The 14,847-nt window shown below is 47.3% G+C and overlaps 2 protein-coding genes across 7 annotated transcripts in view; one reads left to right on the plus strand and one right to left on the minus strand.

Annotated features, from left to right (window-relative positions):
- The window catches only part of PPP1R9A (protein phosphatase 1 regulatory subunit 9A), a 144,529-nt gene extending 138,122 nt beyond the window's left edge, over positions 1–6,407 (plus strand). For all 5 annotated transcript variants that reach the window (XM_068157042.1, XM_068157040.1, XM_068157043.1 and 2 more), the window contains one exon: positions 1–6,407. In XM_068157042.1, coding sequence (XP_068013143.1) covers positions 1–213 — 213 coding nt within the window. In that variant the 3' untranslated portion in view covers positions 214–6,407.
- Positions 6,211–14,847, minus strand: part of LOC137450471 (serum paraoxonase/arylesterase 2) — a 22,816-nt gene continuing 14,179 nt past the window's right edge. The window contains exons 5-10 of one of the 2 annotated variants that reach the window (XM_068157048.1): positions 14,359–14,485; positions 13,649–13,720; positions 13,032–13,113; positions 12,386–12,514; positions 10,873–11,041; positions 6,211–6,595 (exon numbers count right to left, since the gene is read on the minus strand). In XM_068157048.1, coding sequence (XP_068013149.1) covers positions 10,883–11,041; positions 12,386–12,514; positions 13,032–13,113; positions 13,649–13,720; positions 14,359–14,485 — 569 coding nt within the window. In that variant the 3' untranslated portion in view covers positions 6,211–6,595; positions 10,873–10,882. Of the gene's footprint in view, positions 6,596–10,872; positions 11,042–12,385; positions 12,515–13,031; positions 13,114–13,648; positions 13,850–14,358; positions 14,486–14,847 lie in introns of both variants that reach the window. The other variant, XM_068157046.1, reaches the window with a different exon arrangement.

Consider the following 14,847-nt stretch of genomic DNA (forward strand, 5'->3'; position numbering starts at 1 on the left):
GCTCTCGGTATGACATCTTCCCAGGACAGAGCAGTCATTAAAAAAAAGCTAAAGGAGATGAAAGCATCCTTGGAGAAAGCTCGCAAAGCTCAAGAGAAGATGGAGAAGCAAAGGGAAAAGCTGCGGAGGAAGGAACAAGAGCAGCTGCAGAGGAAATCGAAGAAGCCAGACAAGTGTTCGTCAGACGCGACAGAGGGCGCCAACGAGCAGTGACCGGCGGCTGCCCTGTGGGCAGGCAGAGGCACCTCAGGGGAAGAGAAGCTCAGATCACTCTGGTGCCCCTGCAGCTTCCTTGTGCTGCTTCCAGAAGGGTGTGCACAGCGAAGCGGGGCTGTACATAGAGTGCCCGGGCAGGTCTCCATTGTGTAGGTTCCTTTTCCCTCATACCCAGCTCCCACACCTTGCGGTGCAGTGTGGCACGAGCCCAGCCCCTTGGTTTGTTTCGTTGTTGTTGACAGCTGACAGATTTCATGTTTGTGTGGCAATGTTTCCTTCCAAACTTCTCTGTTGAGCTTGGTGTGTTTGGTCACATCAGTAACCAGCATGATGCTGAGGAGCACGGTCCACTGCTTCACCTCTTCTGAACAGGGTGGCCAGTCAGAAGGACTGGGGGACCTTTCTTCAGCTGGATAGGAGTTGTGCTCTGTCTGGTAAGAGTTGACTTCACTTTCTAACTGGAAGTTCAGATTCTTCCCAGTGTTTGGATACTCAACTCTGTCAACCAGAGTAAGTTTCATCTTGGTCAGTACCTTGAAGCAACACTGCTCTGGAAACAACTGTTCAGTGACATCTGATCATACACTGGAGATCAAGTCAGGAAAGTTGATATCCACCCTGGGTCAGAGACAGGAGGTGGAACTCTTTCTGTTAACTGCACAATAACTAACCCAGGAAGGAGGCAAAGCCTTAACTGATTCTGTGGGTTTACACAGAGATCTGAGGATAACATTTATCCTGCAGGTATCTGAGCAAGGAGGAATCTCTCTCACTAGAGCACAGCCTGTAGATCTGTACAAATCTCCTTGTGCTCCCGGTGTGTAGGCAACTTTCTTATAGCACACTCTGCTTTCTTTTTCATGTGTTTTGAACAGGAAACTGGGCTTATTTTCTTTCAGGGTTTGGGTGGTCTTTTTCCCCTCCCCAAGAAAAGCACCACATCTTCAGAGTCCTTCTCCAGGAAGCACTGTGGAGAATAAAAGCTTTGTGCTGCGCTGTTATGAAGCTGTTGTTGGAAATGGCTGTCAAACTTGAGTGTGCTGAAGAGGTGCAGTTCTTACAGAAGTGCACTTTAAGAAGAGGAAGAGGAGGGATTCTGGTTGAATTGTCTCCAATGTTTTTAAAATCAGCGCTGCCATGGTGGTGATGGTTACAAACTAATTCAGAGCTGCCATCTGCTAACTGGTTGGATTGATGTGTTTAAAGAATATCCCCATAAACCCCAGAATTTTGGGGCCTAGGCTCTAGAATGTTTTGATGGCTTAGCAGTGGTCATGTTCCATCCTTCAGATTTCTCACTTCCTGGTCCATGAGGCCATTGGCAAAGCCTGCAGTGTAGTTCTGGCTGTGTCAGCAGCAGTGTAGAGCTGGCACTGCAAGGTGTTACTGCCTCTTAAAAGCAGTGTTAAAGTATGCAGTATTTCTTCAGAAGAATGGAGAGACACCAGGCAAACACCCACAATGAGAAGCCAGAGGTGTCAGCTTCCTGCTTTGTAGTCGAACTCAACCACACAGCAGCATTTATGGTGTAGAAACCTCACTGCCTTTTCACAGCATCACAGAATGGTAGGGGTTGGAAGGGACCTTGTAAGATCATCAAGTCCAGTCCCCCTGCCAGAGCAGTCTTCATGTAGCCAGGCCAACCCAGAAGTCATTTAAGATCAGGTTGGAATGCTGAACTTAAAACTTTGCCAGCCTAAAAAATGCAAATGCTGGGATTCTGCTGAAGAAAGTCTTTGGTTTAATTAGGCTTGGCTTGTATGGCTCTGTACTTGATGGCATTCAGATTTGTTTCTGAAGCTCAGATGTGGAACAGTTGGGGTGCAGTGTTTACAGCTCAATTGCTTTTGATCCTGAGAATTAATTTATTTGACAAGTAAAAGGGTTTGTGGACTGAGCGAGCCTCGTTCCTTCAAAATGAACACACACCAGATCTACTTAGCCTTAGCTTGCTTTTTCCTTCCAATGCCAGTTCCTACACCTTTATGATGTGTATTTTCTTCAGGTCTACAAATGAAATTGCCCTCGAAAATAGTTCCTCCCGTTTCTAAAGGCTTGGGATATTTTTTGTTGAGATAGGGAAAATAAACCAAAACAACAACAACCACTTGCTAACAGGAACTCCACATTGCAGCCAACCCTTCTGTGCTCTTTGTCGGAGAAAACAATGCCAGAAATGGGGTTTTTTAACATGTTTGTAAAATGAGCATTCTGCTCTTTTAGGAGGTCATCCATTCATATGTGAGTAAGAGAGAAATGATCTGGGGAAACTGGAAACTTACCTATTTGAAATACAATGTTGATAAATGCATTCAGTGCTTGGGTTTGGTTTAAATGACGTTTACACTGTAGCCACGTTGTAAGTGGTTTCTATATGATTACCCAAAGTGTTGTGTCCCTGGTTGATGTTGGGTTTGTGGAAAGCTGAGGAGACTTGCTTGGCAGTTCCAGGTTGAGTTTTCATCCTTGCTGCTTAGAACTGTGTCTGCTTAATCCCTTGGGAAAGCAGCTTCTTATTCTGCTAGAGTAATTGGTTGGACTTGATGATCTTGGAGGTCTCTTCCAATCTGATTGATTCTGTGATTGGGCTTCAATCCTTCAGGTCTTCAGGGAGGATGTGTTGCTTTGTGCTAAGGTTGTTTTGTTTTTCACAGAATGCTAGGGGTGAGACCTTGAAAGATTTGAGTCCAAGCCCCCTGCATGAGCAGGCTAAAAAAAACCAAGAAAGCACCACCAAAAACCTAACTTAAAAAAACCCCAACAACCCCAAACCAAACAGAAAACCACCCTAAACCTAAGTTGAAAAAAAACCAAACACCACACCAAAACCTAACTTGACCAAAAATCCAACAACAAAAAGTTTAAAAAAATCAAATGAAAAACTAACTTCCAAAAATCCTACCTTTAAAAACAAATCCAACATAATCCTAACTTGGATAAACCTCTCACAGCTTGCATTTCAATGAACACCCCAATTGCATTTTGATCAGCCAATGAAAACTGAGCAAGCAGAGCACTGCCAAGAGTTTGGGTGCTGTGTCTGTGACTGCATTCAGCGTGCTCGCTCCTGGCTGGAGTGCTACCAGCAGGGATAAAGCACAGATTGAAATGTTGGTTCCTGTTCTCCAAGACCTTCGAAGTTGTCTTATATTTGTTCCCCTTGTGTTGTGTCACAGCACACATGAAACAGAAAATGTGGATTTCTTGTCTTCTCAAACTCCCTGTGAATCAGTGGCAGTTCAGAGTAATGTGGGGTTTGATGTCACAACAGAAACAAGTCACTGGAAACCCTTTGTCTTTTGGCTCACCTGCAGCTACAGCTCTCACCTGTTTCTCCATATTTATTCACGGGGTTAAAGCTCTGACCTGCCTGCCCACCTGTAAATTGCTGTGCTGGCAGTGTGGGGTTTCCAGGCCTCCAGCCATGTTTCTGTGTCATCTTTAAACCCAGATGACCAGAGCAAAGGTCACTTCCTCCTGGTTCTGTAACCTCTAACTCTGCTCATTGCTGTGGTGCTGCCAGGTTGTGAATAATTTGGAGCCTCTGAAAGGGTGAAGAACAGAGAGGTAGCAAAAAATGGAACTCTGAAACATAGAAGAAATAGGAGTCCACAGGTTGTTTCAGTCCTAACAAATCCTAGTGTTTGTACTGGAATTGTGGAGTGGTGGCTCCTTGCTCTGTCCAAACCAGCCAAGCATTCTTTGCTTTCAGCTCATATTTGTTGTGGTACTGCACCCCTGTGAGTTCTGTGTTAAAATCCCAGCTTGGGGTTGATCTGTCCAGGCAGATCAGGACCAAGGTGTGAGGAAGGTGCAGTACAGAATGTTGTCCACTGCTGTTTGCATTTCACTCCCCTCCCTGAGCAGGCGTGGTGGGGGTCACTGTAAGTGGAGTCTGTTCTAGATCACAGGTTAGAATTGCACAGTGGGACAGAGGCCAGTGGTAAAAACTGAGCAGAGTTAGGTGATGTTTGCATCTCAGTGTTGCTGTGCCATGACTGTAGTCTGCTGCAGGCCTTTCACATGAATCAAGTTTCTGCTGGAATTACTGAGCAGCTTTCTCCTGAAGCCTGCCGCTCCTCAGCTCTCATCGACATTCAGAGGTGCTTGAAACTGAGCACCAGGGTTCCTGGCACTCATCACTCCCATCAAAGTCCTCCTGACCAGCTCCACCTTCGCCTCCTGGCACATGTGCTGGTGAGTAAGAGGTGGGCAGTATTGTGTGGTTTCGGGGAATGAATTGTGTCCCACTTTTCCATCAAGGAAAGAAACACCACTCCTGTCAGTGGTGCAGAATCCAGTTCTGCAGTAGGAAGAAAAAGGATCCTCCTTTAGTTGGGTGTGGCCATGAATTACCATTCTGGGCACTAGCACAGCACTGCAAATCCAAAGGCAAGGTTTGCACAGCTTGAGCTGCAGCTCTCTATAACATCTGCACTGCAGGCTGCTCTGGTTTTCAGTGCTGAAATTTAGGGGCAGTCTGCAGGAATTAAGGGCTTGTGTTGATTTCCTAGCTGTGTGTTTGCAGAGAGAAAATATTGGCGAGGCAACAGCAACACCTGATCAAACCCTGTGCAACAGCAAAACCTGAGCAAAACCCTGTGCTTTATAGGTGTGGCCTTGTCCCTGCACTATCATCAAAGTATGTGATAGAGGAGCTGGACCCTTCTAATAGCACTTTCCTCACTCTCTTCTCTCTCTCACTTGAAAACCTCAGGTGTTAGGGCCCAAAGCACTTGAAAACCAGACATTTGAACAAAGCAACACCTCTTTAATTAACCTGTGAGTCTGTACTGGTCAAAATGAGCTGCAGAGTGCACAGGGCAGGTGGATGGGTTTGGTTTAGTTTTGGTAAATTAGTGATTGAAAAGAATTCAAATCAGTCTTTCTAGAAACGTTCTAAGGGGCAGGAGGTTGGCAGGATTGGTTTATTGGAGTGGCACTATTCTAGGAAGGAAATCTTTTTGTGTATTTTTAACTCTAACTTTTGATTTTGTTGGAGCACTTTCAGCAGCTTCCTTCCGAGCAGGATTATGAGTGACATCCAAGGTGGCCTACCCACTCAGCTTGGTGGAGTGCACAGTCCCTTTGGTTGACCTCCTGCATGGATTGTGCTGTACTTTTCCATGTATAAAATTGATTTTTGCAAAGCTGTGATACCTTAGTCATGATATTGAGCCCTCCAATCCCTCACAAACAGCTTTCTGTGACTAACTGGCAGTACTAACTGGTACTTATGCTGTTGTCCCTGTCTTACTGGAAAGCTAGGCAGCAGTGCCTTGAGCTGCCTGTTTCTTTGGGAAGTTTGGGCTGTGCTAGGAATGAGCTGGAGAGTTTGTGAAACCTGCTCTGCTGACTTTGGTAGAGTGAGGAAAGATGAGGAGCACTCACAGCTCATGAGATGGGGTCCAGCTTCCTATAACCCAGGGTCTTGAGCCTCCTGCTGGGAGCTGTGTCACTGGCACCAGCAGAAGTGGGCTTGGAGCCTGGTACAGAAATGTGTGAAGGAAAGGGGGATGCAGAGCAAGCAGCCCCTCTGGAAGTGGGGCGTGCACAGTGAATCCCTTAGACTTTGCTATAATGGTTTCCTCTTTCCCAGACCCTTTGCAGAGGTATCTCACTGGCCACTGACAGGTGCCAGCCATTGCTAGAAGACCTGGCAGCTAAAAGACTAAACTGCACTGTGCTCACTGTACAAATTGGCTACTCATATGGTTTCTTTTTCTATGGTGGAAGAGAGGTGGTTGAGCTTCCAAGATTTTCCTTTTTCCTTTTCTTTCTTTTTCCAAGAGGTCAAATGTATATGAAGTGCATGTTTCCCTGAACTTTTCATTTGTACATCTCGGTGTCTGATCATCTGCATGAATGACACAGTAGTGCCATGTCTGAGCTTGTTCTCTTGTGCTTGGTTGATATGAACTTCTCTAGATTGTTGAGTTCTACCCCCTTCCCACCCACCCCCACCCTCCCCCAAAAAACCCAACAACCTCCAGCTTTGGTTAATATTTAGTTATTGGGAGACATCAAAACAAAAATCCATCATGGTGGCCCTTTGTTTTCTTACAGTTCAAATACAAACAGCAAAGCCTCGTGGTTTCAAGTTGATTTGTTAGTGTAAATAACTTTCTTGCCAATGAGTATTCTTGTTGTTAGACAACGAATGCAATAAACTGAGAAACCCTGAACCTTTAGTACAATTTGTATCGAGTCCTCACTTTTCCTGCCCATTTCTTGGTCATTCCAGAGGAAATAATGGAGAGCACGACTGGACAGCTGTTGCTGCACAGGGCAGACTTCTGCTCAGTGGAGATTATTTTAATCCCAGCTCTTGGCCCAGTTGCCGTGATTCACAGGCCTCCACGTGGACCTCAGTTACAATCTGTAATTATGTAAGAAAGCAAGAGGGAAAAAAAAGGGTGAGGAAAGAGAATGGCCATTTGTTGTTGTTGTTGTTGATATGCAAGTGAAATGTAGCCTGCAGAGTGATGTGAAAGTAGGCTGCTGATGCTGTTGAAAAGCCTCGGGTTAGTTTTGGTATAGAAAACATTTCAACTCTGCTCTGCCCTAGTGAGGCCTTACCTGGAATATCACATCCAGTTCTGGGCTCCCCAGTTCAGGAAGGACAGGGATCTACTTGAGAGACTCGCTCTACTTGAGAGAGTCTCAAGTCTCAATGGAGGGCTACAAGGATGATTAAGGGACTGGAGCACTGCCTTGTCAGGAAAGGCTGAGAGACCTGGGGCTGTTTAGTCTGGAGAGGAGACTGAGGGGATCTAATAAATGTCTGTAAATATCTGAGGGCTGGGAAGGGACAGCATCTGCTTACTTGTGCCCTGGGATTGGACAAGGGGCGATGGATGTAAACAGCAGCACAGGAAGTGCCACCTCAACATGAGGAAGAACTTCTTTACTGTGAGGGTCACAGAGCACTGGAACAGGCTCCCCAGAGAGGTTGTGGAGTTTCCTTCTCTGGAGACTTTCAAGACCCATCTGGATGCATTCCTGTGCAACCTGCCCTAGATTCTATGGTCCTGTTCTGGTGGGGGGGTTGGACTGGAAGATCTCCAGGGATCCCTTCCAACACCTAATGTCCTGTGATCCTGTGGTTTTACACTCAAGTGTTAGGTTGGTGGTAACAGGCACTTCAGCCAGCATAGCAGTTCTGAACATGCCTCAGATGTTTGTATTTATTTGAACTTTAGTAAAGCATTCAGTGAGGGAGAAGCAGAAGGGGACAGGCTGTCTAATTTGTGTTGTCATTCCACTGGATTTACATCTGGCAGAATCTAGGCCAAACACAGCACTTAATCTGTCTTAACCCAGTCTGTGCTTCCCTGCAGCTGACTCAGAAATCTTCCTTGCTGCTAATATGGCCTCCAGCTACAAGAAGATAAAAGAATCCTCTACCCAGACAATTATTATCTTAATTAAAATAGGTATGGTAAGAAGCTCTCAGCCCTCTACTGACACTGTCTGCTCAGCAGCTTCCTAAGCTTGGAGCAGTCATTATAGAATAGTTTTGGTTGGAAAAACACTTTCAGATCATTCAGTCCAACCATTCTCTACCTCTACCATGTCCTTGTTGTTTGTGCAAGTTTTCTCAGATGTCTGCACTTTGGTTTCTGCAATGCCCAAGAACTGCTCCAAAGACTACAGCCTGTGAAAGGTGATGGCTGATGCCCTCCTTGGGGTTGCAAGCCCAGGCTGTGAGAATATTGTTTGACTCTTTTTTCCTTTTCTTTTTTGGTTTTTTTAATCTTTTAAGGTCTTGAGAATAAATCTTGAGGAGCAGCTGAGGGAACTGGGGTTCTTTAGTCTGGAGAAAAGACCATGAGGGGAGACCTTCTGGCTCTCTACAATTCCCTGAAAGGAAGTTGGAGCCAGGTGGGAGTTGGTCTGCTCTCCCTACTAACAAGCCATAGGAAGGACAAGAGGAAATGGCCTCAAGTTGCACCTGGGGAGGTTTAGGTTGAACTAAAAAGCCAGTGGCAAGTGAACACATTGTTTATTTTCCAAAAGGCCAAAGCCAGCTAAGAAGTAGAGGTTTGAGAAGATCCAACAACGTGTAGATTTGTTCATCTGAAGATGTTCTGAGCTACTGGAAAATTGAAATGAATGCTTTGGTAAGTGACTTCTAGCAATGCATGGAGAGAAGTTGCTAAGGAAGGAGTGGCAAAGCCAGAGTTACAGTAAATTGTGTTCTCCAGTGCTTGGTGCATTCAGCTGGTGCCAAAGGCAAGGGCAGTAAAGGGATGAGACAAAAGCCACCCTTGTACAGGGCCAGCTCTGCTCTGTGGAAGGGCAGTCTGCAGACTGTGGATAGCAAAAGACTTGAAACCAGGATGCAAACCAGATGAGTCCTTGCCATCAAAGCCTTTGTGGGTTGGGCAGCAAACCTTGAGGCAGTGCTGAAATCCCCAGATCAGCTGAGGGCATTTTGCAGAAGAGCTCTATGCACAGACCTGTCATGCTGGGCCGTGCCCAAGAGAGAAGGGCAGTTAGTAATCCTAACGCTCAGGCTCTCCCCTCCAGCTGTCTCTGGAGCCCTGCAGCCTGTGCTCTTTGTGTACAAAATGTCAAAAATGCCAGCAACCACTCTTGCTACGTGAGGGCAAAAGACTTGGCTGGCATGGCAGCATGGTGGGAAACTGGGTGCAGCAACTGGGCAGACGTGCTGCTGGTTCAGCTTTCCAACCTCACACAACTTGTGCCCAGGGACATGCCTCACACCACAGTGTCTGTGCCAACAAGATGGTGGTGGCAACACAGGGGTTGAGGTGGAGCAGATGATTGCTAGGGACAGGTGCTGATGTGGCAAGACCCACAGCACACTGCAGCTGTGCAGAGGAAGGAGAATGGCACCATCCCTCGCATATAGAAATGAAGCCACAGGCCCTGGCATGGACTCCTTGCTGTCCCCTTCCCTTGGAGAAGGAGCAGTCACTCCTTTATAACAGGGGATGGAAGCCATCAGGGTTGTTTGTGTTAAAAACCAAAGGTGCAGGAGCCAAGAGATGTGCTGGTTAGGGCTGCTGCTCCCCAAACCTTACCCTACAAGAACACCTCCTGGAAAAACCCAAAGCCAGATGAAGGTCTGCACACACTCTGGCTCCTGTCTCCATGCTCAGGCTGCTACAGAGCAGGTTATTTGTTCTGCCTTGTAGGCAGAAGTGCTCCTGTGCTTTCAAAGTACTGGACTCCCCATGGTTAGAGGGGACTGTGGCTGGTGGTGAAGCAGATAGCAGGGGAGAGCAGCAAGGCTGAAACAGCAACTAACACCCAGGGGCTGGCTCTTCTCAGCTGCTGCTTCGTGGGCAGACAGCCACCTTGGTCCACACAGTGGTGGGAGAACAGCAGCAAGGAAATGCTATTGCATCAGCTAAAGGATGCAGAAGAGTGGTGGCCCCCAGGCAGGTCTGTCTGGTGACACTGTTTGGAGAGGCAGCTAAGCTGCTGAGAAGTGGCACTGCAGGTAACACAGAGCCTTCTGTGTTACCACATGGCAGCATCTCCCACAAAACCAGTGGTGAGTGATCAGAGATGGGAACTCTGAAGATGAAAGAGCTGAGCTGGGGGTAAGGACATCTAAACTAATGAAAAAAAGAGCTTACTCCAGGGGCAGGAAGCTGGTGGCTCAAAGGGGCTTCTACCAGACTGGCATCTTGCTGTGCAAACTGGAAAGCACAAAGCTGGTTTCCAGCTTGAAGGGACACTCAGTTTGGTTTATGACAAGTGACTGCTAGCTAACACCACTCTAAAACCACCAGCTGATGGGAACCTGGACAGGTCTGTCAGCAGTGCACATCCTTACCCATAACTGGCACTGCATGTAAGTGAAGCAGGTGCCTGCTGCAGAGCAGCACAGCAGGAATCAGCTTGGTATGGACTGGAGTTGGGTGACCAACACTCAGGGGAGGTCACTGTGGCAAAGAGCCCAGAAATGTTCCCTTTGCTGTGACAGGCAGCAGTTGTTAATGCACTTTTCACTGAAGGGGCACAGCAGTTGTTTCCCACTCTTTAAATAACAAAAAAAAAGGCTTTAAAAAAAACTCCCTTTGGAAGACTTAATAAGAAACCACCCAAAGTGATGCCCTCCTCTTTCCTCAGGAGGATTAAGGTAAATTATGAAACAAGTCAGGTTAGGAGATGGCTTTAAGGGGAATGAGGGAAGAAAAGACTGAAATAACATTTATTCTCCATTCTTCTCCCAGTTATTTTAGGAGCATTAGGGAAAGCTAAGAGGAAGGTCTGGAAGGAGAACCCTTAGCACAGTAGTCCCTGGGAAGGCCATGGGGTCAGTGACAAGCAGCACAGTGGTTGTTAACAGCTCTCATTTATAAAATCAGTGTTCTCTGGGGGGAAAAACCAAAACCCAGAAATCCAATCACAACAGGTAAGTTAGTCTGACAGTTCAGTCATTTGTCATCTAAATTTCAACTTCAAAGTTACCCTTTGTTAACAACAGTTTGACACAAACTGATTCCTCACCTTCAATTCCTTTACCATGGTGCAACACTCTCATTGCAGAGAGGAAGGCAAAAAGCTGCTCCATTTCCATGGCTCTGGTTAACCTTTCCTGACACAGTCTCATTAGCAAAATCTAGCAGAAGCTAAGTTCTCAAGGAATTCAATGCATTCCAGTGCAGCAGACCTTACCCTCTCCGAGCTACAGCTCACAGTAGAGAGCTTTGTGGAAGATGGTGCCAACGAGCAGCTTGCCCTCGTAGACAGCTGCCACGGAGCTGCCCTGCAACACGGAGCCGTCGTCGGCGTAGATGCGCGTCACCACCGGCTGCTCCCCCAGCACGTCCTGGATGCGCAGCACCTGCCCCAGGGGGAGAGGGACACAGCTGCTGAAATGGCCACGGGTGGAAGGCCTCCACCCACCGAGGGAACAAGATGTTAGATGGAAACAAGTGAGTTAGGTTGAGCAGCTGCTGGTGATTGCAGCCGAGTGACTCCTGTGGTAGGGCCTCACATTTTGCGGCAGTGAAGCACTGCCCATGATGACTGCATCCAAAGCAGTGTGACTGGCAGGGCAAAGGAGGCGATTCTGCCCCTCTGCTCTGCTCTGGTGAGACCCCACCTGCAGCACTGCAGCCAGCACGGGAGGGACATGGAACTGCTGGAGCAGGTCAGAGGTGACCACAAAGATGATCAGAGGGCTGGAGCACCTCCTGTATACAGGACAGGCTGAGAAAGCTGAGGTTGTTCAGCCTGGAGAGAAGGTGGCTACAGGGAGACCTTAGTGCAGCCTTCCAGTACCTGAAGGGGCTACTAGAAAGCTGGGAAGGGACTTATGACAAAGGCTTGGTAGTGACAGGGTGAGAGAGAATCGATTGAAGCTTGAGGAGGGCAGATTTAGACTGGAGACTAGGGAGAAATTCTTCACAGTGAGGGTGGTGAGACACTGGAACAAGTTGCCCAGGGAGGTTGTGGATGCCTCTCCCTGGAATGTTCAAGGCCAGATTGGATGAAGCCTTAAGCAATTTGGTTTAGTGGAAGGTGTCCCTGCCCATGGCAGAGGTGTTTGGAACTGGATGATCTTTAAGGACCCTTCCAACCCAAACCAAACCATTCTATGATTCTGTGATGGTAAATCTCCTGCTACTGAAGATGTTCTTTTTGAGAACTGTCTTATGAAGAGCTTCAGACAAGGCTGAAGTCAGACACTGACCAGACCCCTGCAGTTCCAGCTGCTAGTGTGCTGATGCTGGTACCTCATAGATTTCAGAAGGAAAGAAGAATGCCAGTGTCACCTACTGAGGAACCACACTGGCTCAGATAAATCATTCCAGTGCCAACGTTTCTGGTCATGCTTTGCACTCAATTACTTTTTGTTTGGTGCTGGCTCAGTCATTAACACAGTTCATCAAAGTCTGATTGCACAGCCACAGCTGCACAGAAAGTAGCCTGAGGAGTCCAGAATGACTGAGCTGAGCTACTGGGTGGAAATGATTCAGTTGCCTGCTAAATAGGTGTTTGTTAGTGAGTATGCACTGTGCAGGCTTTCCTCTTGAGAGCAGAAGCTACAAGCTGGAAGCCAGCTGAGCCTTTGCTTCCACAAAGGCTGGTCAGGCACTTCTCTGTGTAATGCAGAGCAAAGTTAGAGCAGGGGGATTTGAACAACTTTCTGGCACAGAGCCCAGAGACTTCTCCCACAAGGTACCTCAGATGCAGGCGGATTGTCAGGATCATCGAAGAACAGCTTCATGCCATTGGGATGACATCCTGTCCAGATGTCTCCAGTCTGAGGGTCAATATACAAGTTATCGACCAGCGTGTCCAGCTGCAGGGTCTGTCCAACACAGAGGGGAAAAGTGAGGAAAAGAGAGAAGTTAAGCCAGCAGAAGTGTTAGAAGCAAGCCAGAACATAACCAGCAGCCTTGTCCAGTGCTCCCAGCTGTCAGAATTTTTGATTTTTTAAGAAGTCTTTTCTCCTCCAGTGCTCTTACACTTTGCCCCTGGTGTGATCCATACCCTCCTCTGTGCCATGACAAACCTGCTTGCTGCTCCAAGCCCCCCCACCTACACTTGTGCTGATTGTTGGCTTCAGTGCTTGGTTCACCCAGACTGACTGAGACAGATGTTCAGTGTGGCTCTACAGCACACCCAAGGATCCTCCTCTTCTTGCTGGTGTGAGAATGGAAGACCTGAAGCTGTGTAAGGGGCACACTGCCCCTCTGCAAACCCACACCAGGAGCCATCCAGCCCAGCACTTTACACATGGTCAGGCTGAAATCTCAAGCATTCCTGGGGACTAATCTGTCCAACATTCAGGCAGACCTCTTTTCCATGGAATAGCAGCACCTTACCTTCACATGGGTTAGACTCCAGTTGGCATGTTTCTCCATAACATGGACATTGTGGTCAAATACATCTGCAACATAGATGTACCTTCAAAAGAAAGCAGCTTTTAGAGATATAGATGAGTAAGCAGACACTGAAACCAGCCAGTTCCTCCTGTGCAAGCCCAGCTCTTCCCATGAGGAAATCCAGCTCACAGTTCTCACACAGCAACAGACACTGCAGGCAGGCCACAGGGCACTGAACCGAAGCCAACCTGCTGAGACACCTCTGTAGCTTCACACCATGCCAGGTCTTCTCAGTGCCATTGTGACACCGACACAGACCTTGGATTCTGAGGCCCACAAATACACTTTACTTCAAATTAAAGATGATTTATGTACACCTCCAGGCTGGTTAACTCAGTCATGCACTTTCCACCTGTGGAGCATTCATTGCCTCTAGTTACAACCAGACACGAGAGTTCTGCTCTACAAGCCCTCCACATCAGTGGCACTGTGCAGGTAGCACCTTGCCTCACATGAGCCAGCTTAGACACTTGGTCACAGGGGGACCACAGCTACAAGTCAGAATTTGGGGATTCTCTTGTGTGAGCAAACAAAATCTAAGGCAACAAGGAACTTACTTTCTGTCTGGTGAGGTGTTAATTCCATTGGCTGAATAAAACCCAGCTGCTACTTCTTTAACTCCTTTTGGACTGTAGTAAACAACATTTGACCAAGTTAAACCCAAGAACATCTCCAAGGTAATCAAGATGAAGTCAGTGAAGTAGTGGTCATTGGTGGCATAAAAACTGTCTGGTCCCATAGCTACTATATCGTTCACACTAACAAAATAAAAAGAGAGGGAGAGAAACAATGCAATGAAAGCATTGCAGGACTGCCCAGAATCCAGCCAGGATGGTGTCTTCCCATACACATCCATGGGTTGCAATTACAGATGGTATTTCAGACAGACACTGAGTTAGATCCTTTTTCACTTCTGTTTGCTTTTACATGAAGCAGGACTCTACAGTGCTGAGACCTGAACAGGAGCATAAGGTATCAGTGAGAGTTCTGGTTATGTGCCTGTAAGTCCATGGGGAGGGAAGAGGGAGGAAAAGGGGGAGGGGGGAATGTGGGGGAAGGGAAGGAAAGTGGGAAAAGGAGAGGAAAGAGACCCATGAGGGAGTTATATGAGAAAAGGAGGAAGCTTTGATTACACAGATAAGCAGCAACCAGTAAGAGAAATGGCAAAGCTGATAAAGAGAAAATCTCTCAATAAGACCCTACAGCTCCCACTCTGGATTTTAGCAAGGCAGCCTGTTCCTGGGAGGCCAGTACTGAGCTCCAATACCTTGTCAGAAGGTCATGTCGAATGGTTTTCAGGTGCAGGAGAGAGTTGTCATCTTCCATAAACTTAAACAATTCTACTGTGCTCTTGTGCTGGGGATGGTTCACAACAAAGAGGTACACAGTGTCATCTTGAAAGAAGAGATGGAAACAGCTGAATTTTCTGCATGGCTAAGCACCCAGAGCTCTGAATCAGCCCCCAGTATATAATACATTGGATTTGGTGCATTTGTCTCTCAGCCCCTCAGGACAAGCACCAAAGTAATGCAGGACGCCACTGCAACTGGCTCCAGAGCTCCAGCTGCTCTTCTCCCAGGCTCTCTACAGGGAACTGCTGTGTAAACTACATCTTTGCTAGTTCCACCAAGGAAGAAAGAAATCATGTCTTCATCACAGAACCACAGAATGACAGGGGTTAGATCACCTCTGGAGTCCAACACCCTTCCCTGAGCAGGCTCACCTGGAGCAAGATGGCATCCAGGCAGGTCTCCAG

This window comes from Melanerpes formicivorus, unplaced genomic scaffold, assembly GCF_026170545.1.
Source record: "Melanerpes formicivorus ecotype bairdi unplaced genomic scaffold, bMelFor1.0.p_v2 SCAF_35, whole genome shotgun sequence".
In the NCBI taxonomy this organism is placed as follows: domain Eukaryota; kingdom Metazoa; phylum Chordata; class Aves; order Piciformes; family Picidae; genus Melanerpes; species Melanerpes formicivorus.